The sequence below is a fragment of the Ceratotherium simum genome, chromosome 13 (genome assembly GCF_057802395.1).
Source record: "Ceratotherium simum simum isolate JZ-2026a chromosome 13, ASM5780239v1, whole genome shotgun sequence".
In the NCBI taxonomy this organism is placed as follows: domain Eukaryota; kingdom Metazoa; phylum Chordata; class Mammalia; order Perissodactyla; family Rhinocerotidae; genus Ceratotherium; species Ceratotherium simum.
The window spans coordinates 42,029,942-42,038,076 of NC_141912.1; the positions used below are offsets into that span (position 1 = coordinate 42,029,942).

The window sequence follows — 8,135 nt, forward strand, 5'->3', positions numbered from 1 at the left end:
CATAAAGCTTGTTGATAATATTGACCTCTTGGGATTGAGATTGATCCTTAGGGTACTTAGAGATGTACTTTTACAATAAGCATTACAATCAACCATAATTCATTCTAAGCCCCTAATATGTGCCAGGGACTATTCTAGGTGCTAGAGAGAGATAGCAGTGGATAAACAGATGTAAATATGTGCTTTTATGTGATCTTATTCAGACTTCAAATAACAAAGGGAGGGATAAAATACTAATCTTCCGGAAGTGGAAAATATGTTACCCATAGTGAATGAAATAAGAAATAAGCTAAAAACTAGAAAGATTGTAATCAATAGAGAAACCAAAAAATGTGTGATGTAAATACATTGGAAAGATAGGGAAGGAGAGTTGGATGGTGTGAGTGAAACCTAAATCCTCATTTGTCAAAATAGGATGTCAGTATACAGTACCTAAAATGGATAAATTAAACATGAGTAGTAGAAGCTTACACAGAGGTGGAGGAAGCTACCAAAAGAAACAGTTATACTTGGGAAGGGAGTAGGGCACAAGAACCTGTTACTTGTTTCCTTATACATTTAGTACAATGTTTTGTTTTTGTTTGTTTTGAAAAATTAGTATTGAATTATACAGTAAGTTAACTATTTGATTAAATTATTTCTATAACCATAGGCATTTGGTAGTGCTTGGTCAATCTGTATCTACTTTCCTTTGTACTGTTTTATTGTCTTATGATTTCTGTTCCTGACCATTAGATGGCAGCACACATTTCTAGAAAGAAGACCTATAGATGGACAAGAATTTGGACATGGTTGTGTCGTTTCTTAGTGTGGCTCCTGGGCCCCCCATGACACAGTCATCTGGAGTGTTTGTTTAAAATGCAGACCTTTAGTGTAAATGTTCTCCAGGAACCTGCATTTAACTAAGTGCCCTATAAAAGTTAACTCTTTGTAGCATTCAGAAGAAAACAGATTAACAGAGACCAAAAAACTGTTTCCTGTGTCTAAATTTCATTGCCACTATGTAATAAACTTTGATTGTCTCTTCACACAGATGGTGCCTGGTGCTGGCTCTGTGCCAGCTATCCAAAGAATCCCTCTACCTGGGGCAGAGATGCTTGAAGAAGAGCCTCTCTATGTGAATGCCAAACAGTATCACCGTATACTTAAGAGGAGACAAGCCCGGGCTAAACTAGAGGCAGAAGGGAAAATTCCAAAGGAAAGAAGGGTATGTATAACATTAGGAAGGATATAGCAAGAGAACAGCAGGGTTCTGCCTTTGAAATTACCTTTTATGTGGTTTGTTTCCTTGAGTACATTCCAACGATTGAAGTTAGCTGTTATTTTTTGTACAAGTAAGCATTTGTTATTGCTATATGCAGCTGTAACTACAATAACAAAAGAAAAAAAACAGCAGCTTAAATAAGGATTTTTTTTTTTTTTTTTTTATGTAAAAGAAATTCAAAGATAAATTGTCCTGGGCTGGTAGCAAATCTCCACAATCCTCAAGACTCATTCTCCTCCTCTCTTACTGTTCTAATATTCTTAGTATGCTATTTATAATCCAAATGGATGCTTGGGCTCCAGCCTAGGGACAAAGGGAAAAAGAAAGGCATCCTCTGTTTCAAGGAAACTTTCAAGAAGTTTCATACATGTCATTAGCCAAAATTTAATTACATAGCCACACCTACCTGCAAGTAAGGCTAGGAAATGCAGTCTTTTTCCTGAGTAGCCATTTGCCCTACTAAAATTTGGTCTGTTATTAAAGCAAAGGAGAGGATATATATTGGGAGGTAGGTAGTGATCTCTGCCATACCTTTGGGGAATCTTTTTTTATTTTTCATTTATCATTCACATTCTTATGATAATTATGTATAGTTAGCTGCTATCTAGTGTTTTCTCCATAATTCAAGGACATAATTGCCCCTGCTGGCTTTGATCACAGTTGTCCTAAACTTTTGAGGATGGAATTTGTGCATTAAATAACTATCTAGCTATCTAGTCATTTTGTTTCTCTTGTGTTAGAAATACCTGCATGAGTCTCGGCACCGTCATGCCATGGCACGGAAGCGTGGTGAAGGTGGGCGATTTTTCTCTCCAAAGGAAAAGGACAGTCCCCATATGCAGGTGAGAAGACTTGTACCTTTCATTCTTCTCTTTATTGCCTGTATTGTATTTTCTTGGGTGGAAATCTTCACAGTGTCCTCTTTCTGTTTTCACACTAGGGACCAATCACATTCTCTGAAATGTGCAACATTGTGTCTCTTACATTCCCTTTCATCTTAAAAGCACTAAAGGTCTTTAATCCAATGGCCTTTTTTCTCCCCCTGATCTTTGCCAGTTATTCCTATTAATTCTTTGAAATTCTTTTCTTGATTTTCAAAGAACAAGTTCTCTTGTCTCTTAGAGTAATAGTAACAGCAGCAGCTAACAGTTAACTGCTTATGTGCCAGCCATTATGTTAGCATTTTTATATGTGTTTTTTTTCATTGAATCTTTACAGCAACTTCAAGCCCTATGAGGTAAGAATTTTACAGTTGAATCTGGGGTTTAGAGAGGTTAAGTAGTTAAAGTAAAATACTTAATGAAATGGTGCAAGTGAAATTCAAACCCAGGCAGTATAATTCCAGAACTTACTCTACTATATTATACTGGTTCTTAGGATGTCTGATTCCACTGATTGTATCTTATCGGTATTTTTGAGTCAGTATATCCAAAGTAAAACATGATTTTTATTTTATTTTTTTATACCTAAACCAGTTGCTCATCTCAACAAGTGACATACCCATCTACCCATTTACTAAAGCTAGAATTGTCCAATTTCTGAAGAAGTCCTGTTGGTTTTACCTCTAAAATATAATCTGAATTAGTTTACTTTTTTCTCTCCCAGCTGCTGTCAGCCTGGTCTAGTCCTCTGTTCTTTTTTTGTTTTTTTTTAGTTAATTAATCAATTTATTTATTTATTTTTTGTGAGGGAGATCAGCCCTGAGCTAACATCCATGCTAATCCTCCTCTTTTTGCTGAGGAAGGCTGGCTCTGAGCTAACATCTATTGCCAATCCTCCTCCTTTTTTTTTTCTTCCCCAAAGCTCCAGTAGATAGTTGTATGTTATAGTTGCACATCCTTCTAGTTGCTGTATGTGGGACGCGGCCTCAGCATGGCCGGAGAAGTGGTGCCTCGGTGCGCGCCCGGGATCTGAACCCGGGCCACCAGTAGTGGAGCACGCGCACTTAACCGTTAAGCCACAGGGCCAGCCCTAATCCTCTCTTCCTTTGCTTCACTTAATATAACAGCTGCCTACTGGTCCCCCTTGTTTGATTCTTCTGCCCCTCTTGTCCATTCTCCACATCTTAGTGTGATTTTTTTAAAATGTATATCGTAGCATATCACCATCCTGCTTAAACTTACCCTTCCACCCCACCCACGTCCCACACCCCCTTCTCATTTGCGCTTAGACTGAAATCCAAAATGTTTAGCGTGGCCAAGAAGGCTCTGCATGTTCTAGCTCCTGCCTCCCTCTGGTTTTATTTCCTCCTGCTCCTTGTTCTTTATGCTCTTGTTATACTGTTCATTGGTCTATCTCCTGTCATAGAACCTTTGTCTTTAAAATAGCCAATCTGCAAAGCTTTTCACTCCATCTTTTTGCATAGCTATCCCCTTCTTAACTTTTAGGTTTTGGTTTAAATCTGAGGGGCCGTATTCAGAGTAGGTCTCTTCTACCCCATTATTTTGTCACATCTTCCTTTTCTTTAGAGTGTAATAATAATCGAATTGTTTTGTGTAATTATGCAGTAGTTGTCTTCTTCAGTAGACTATAAGCTGTGTAGACGGTAAAGGATTATTTTGTTCTCCATTGTATATATTGGATTTAGCATAATGCCTAGTCCAGAACAAGCACTCAGTAAATGTTTGTAGAATTAATGGATCCCTCCCATTTACTCATACTTTATTCTGTATGACCATCACATCTCACCTGCACTATTGCCAAATCAGTCTTTATAAGATAATGCTTTTTAATCATGTCAGTCTCCTGCTCAAAGAGGCATGCTAGTTCATCATCTCTTACTATCTAAGCAACTTTGCCTCATCACCCCTCTCAATAGTCAGAGTAGGATTCCTCAGTGTCCCCACACGTGAGCACTAATTCCTCCTCCTCTGTAGTCTGAGAGCCCTTCCTTTCTCATCATTCATTCATGCAGTGTATAGATGTGGAATACCATCCATGGGTATTGTGCCAAGAATTCCTATTTCTGGGTGCTAACAATAGGACCTCAGTCAAGTTACTTAGCCTCTTTTACCCTCAATTTCTTCACCTGTAAAGTGAGGTGCTGTTGATACTGCACAAGAATGTTGTGGGGATTTCATGCAGTAAGACACAAGAGGTACCTACTTAGCACAGTACCTAGTGCCTGGTGAGAACTCAGTAAATGCTAGTTATTGTCTTTGTTCACTGATTAAGACCCAGCTCCGGTCCTGCCACCTCCAGAAATCATGTAGCTTTTTTTTTTGGATAATGCCAGTTGAGGCTTCAGAGTCTTGGTGTGGAGGAACTGAAGGAGGTTATTGTGGAGTGTTGCACAAAGTTTCCAAGGACTGATCCTTATCTTAACACAGCACATTTTAAGTGAGAGGCAGCAGGGGAGCCAAGAGATTTAGGAGTTAGTCCTTGCTAGGCTCCTGACTAACTTTTTTTACTCTAATCCAGGCAAATCACTTTACCCATCTGGACTTCAGATTTAGCTCCAAAATGAGTGCATTAAAGTAAATAAATTCCAGTGTCCTTTCCAGCACTGTTGAGTGCTCAGTATTTAAATACGATCGGAAAATAATGACACAAAAATACAGCATGACATAGTTCTCTGGGTCTTTTTCTTAGCCACTTCAGGACCCTTAAACCTTAAGGGTAGAGCACAGCACAGGTTCTTAGGAAAGAGATACACTATTAGCTCTGGAGTGTTCAGTAATGGAGTGCCAGGCCAAACTTGCAATCCTTTTAAGAATAAGGTTTATTGTCTCTTGTTTCCTAATGGAGCTGCATTTCAATCCATGTATGCGGACTTTGATGCATTACAGGCCTTTGGTTTACTTAGCTAAGTTGTGTATATTCCCTTGGTGATAAGTAGTGAGAGCCACGAGTTCCCTGTTGCTTTTACAAAGGATGTTAATCATTATTATGCTTTGTCTCTAGGATCCAAACCAAGCAGATGAAGAAGCAATGACACAGATCATCCGAGTGTCCTAACCCCAGGCCATGTGATGGAGCTGATCAAGATCATGTTCCTCACCACTGTTTCCCACTGTTCCAGGAAATTGATCAACTCTTCCCATGGGACACTGACGATCACATTCTGCCCTTTTCTACAGGACAGAAACCACTTAAGTTTTTAATAAGTGGCTCAGTATTATAATTGCAGCAGTGTCTGGCAAATTGAAGTTGCAGGCCTTTGTCTCATCCTTTCAGTCAGGACCTATTTCAGACTGTTGATGACAGTGACATTTCATGGATTAGGATGATGGAAGGGAACCATGCCAGCCCAGCAGTACCACACATAGCACTTATGTTGACTGGTGAAGCCAGCCAGCCATCTCAGCAGGAGAGAACAACCTGCTCAACCTAAACTGCAATCAGGGAAGCCACAGCCCACTTCTTCCCATGGAATCTAAACAGCATCCAGCCCTCTGATGGGAGATCTCAGCCTGACTAACTGAATGGATGCTTTGTATTCAGTGACAGCTTCCAGGCAAGGAAGTTCCATCTCATAATATGGAAACAATAAATTCTCTGAGATACATTCATCTAATCTGTGGTAATGATAAGAATCTCTGTGTACCCAGATGATAGGTTAGTATTTTTGGACTTCAGCCAAGAAAAAGCTAATCCTGGGTTATGATTTAAGAATGATAAAAGACTCAAGCACTAAAAATTTAAATTGCTGAACGTTTTTTTTTTTTTTTTAGCTTGACACATTGTGGTCTGCTTGTCCATCTGTTGACAGGTCATCTGGACCATAGTTCTTGCTGTGGCTACTTTTAAGACAACTTAGAGGGTATTGGACCTTGAAACTGCCTTTCCTAAGTAGAGAACAAAACTATACAACAAATTCTATGCTGAAGTGCTGAGGATATTTGTAGTAACTCCTAAACAGAAAGCCAAACTAGAGATCTTCAGTCATAGGCTTTATGACAGCATTTGGGGAAAGGAGGCTTCATATGTGTTTCAATCTAGGAGAAGAAGAGAGAGAGTAGTACATATACCCATGTGTTGTCGTGTAGCATGATTCTCCAGTGGATGGATGCCTGGGATGGATCATTAAGAAGAAGAAAATAATTTACATTTATACTATAACTTAACAAGCATGGAAAGGGGGAAGTCTGAGATTTGGTCCTTGACAATTTCTGGAAAGCACTGTTCAATCAAGCTATTCTGGACATATTCCAAGTTACCTTCTAGAAGCTGAGGAGGATGTTGGCTTCACTCCTGCAGCGCTTTGTGCTGGCCCCAGGGAGTGAACATTCTCATTCTTCTCGTGGCAGCTGATTCTTTGGTGCCAGTTTCCATTTGTTTCCCCTTTTCTCCATAGTCCTTGTGCAGAAAGGTTTTCACGTTGCATCCACATTCTGGGGATAAACTACGGACTGGAAATAGAGATACCTGCAGGGTCAGGAACTGGGCCACAGTTCCCAGAATGGGTTGTGCCTCAGAAGTCTGTTTCTTTTCTAGATGGTGAACCCGGAAAGAACTAAGATGATATATCAGAGGAGTTGCTGCCTTCTCTGTAAACAAAGACAGAAAACCTAATTCTTCTGAAGAACATTTAGGTTTGATTTAAGTACCAAGAGTAAAGATTGGCTCTTTCTTTGATTTCATTCTAATTGTATTAAGAGGGAAAAGGAATTAAACCTTCTAAAAGAAAACATCACAAAGGGAAATCATTGTAATGTTAGAGACAGAGGTACAGAGCTATGCAAAGAAATCAGGAAGTGAAGTATCTCCCTAGTCTCTGGAATGTAGGCATCTGTCCTGGCTTCCAGATGTCAGGAGGGGCTGATTCTTCGGTAGGCTCACTAGAAACCTCTGGCTCTTGGCATGAGTTTCAGATATTAACCTTGTTCAGTAAGCCCCAACTTTTTCAGATGATAGGTTACTAAAAACAATGAGGAATTTATATGCCTTGTTTTGTTTAGAAGTCTTTTAAGATGCAGAGTTCAGAAAGAAATTCCTCAGACCTAATTTCTAGTACTTAAGCCAACAACAGCTCTAAAATGCTATTTATTTGTGTCTGTAAGTTTGTACATAGTAATACCAACCTCATATTGTTGCAGATTTTTTTTTATCAGTTTGAGTTTTGTTTTGTTTGAAATGGTATGCTTCAGTTGTCATTTTGTCATTGCATTTCAGATAGCTCATGGCCTTTTTATTGTCATTTTAGCACACCATAATAATCCACAAAGTGGGGGGTTGAGGTTTGGATTTTTTTCTTTATTTTTACTAGAAGTTTTTTTATTCATTTATCGTTGTGACTGTAGTGATGACTTCATAGATGCAGAAAGAGTGAATGGATGAGTGAATGATGGCTTTAATGCATCATTTCACTTGAGTGCTTTTATTTTTTTTGCAGGATAATTGTAAATGTATATATTTTAATTGCACTGGTACATTGAACATGTCAGTGTCTTATACCACTGGACCAACAGAGCATTTTCTGGCTATTGGGTGCCTGATAATAATGTTTTGATTTTCCTTTGGGACTCAACTATATAGGTTTTGTTCCCCCAGCAGTAGGGGGAGTACAGGTGATCGATCATTGATGTCATTGCAATTGTTATTTTTTAAAATAAATTTATAAAAATACTAAAAAGTGATGTGAATTTTGAGGTATCTACATCCCCTGGGTTCTAGGTTGTGTTTATGATGTTGAAATTGTGATCTCTGTGGACAGACGTGAGCTCTGTGGACAGTGTCAGTCACACTTGTAGTGCCCAGGCATCTTAGCTGTACCTCTCCCCTTGATCTCTTTATTCCTTTTTGGCCCTCCCACCCTGCTGAGGAAATATTTTCTGTCACCTGCGGGGTGATCATATATTTCGTCTTAGTGCTACAAGAGTTAATCAAAATGCTATGAAGTAATTTCATGAGTAAAATAGCCCTCTAAACA

The 8,135-nt window shown here is 39.0% G+C and overlaps 1 protein-coding gene across 3 annotated transcripts in view; it reads left to right on the top strand.

Annotated features, from left to right (window-relative positions):
* NFYA (nuclear transcription factor Y subunit alpha) overlaps positions 1 to 7,838 on the top strand; it is a 33,988-nt gene extending 26,150 nt beyond the window's left edge. For all 3 annotated transcript variants that reach the window (XM_004424170.3, XM_014782735.2, XM_004424172.3), the window contains 3 exons: positions 1,034 to 1,207; positions 2,005 to 2,106; positions 5,168 to 7,838. In XM_004424170.3, the coding sequence (XP_004424227.1) occupies positions 1,034 to 1,207; positions 2,005 to 2,106; positions 5,168 to 5,221 (330 nt within the window). In that variant the 3' untranslated portion in view covers positions 5,222 to 7,838. The remainder of the gene's footprint in view (positions 1 to 1,033; positions 1,208 to 2,004; positions 2,107 to 5,167) is intronic.
* Positions 7,839 to 8,135: the final 297 nt, after the last annotated feature.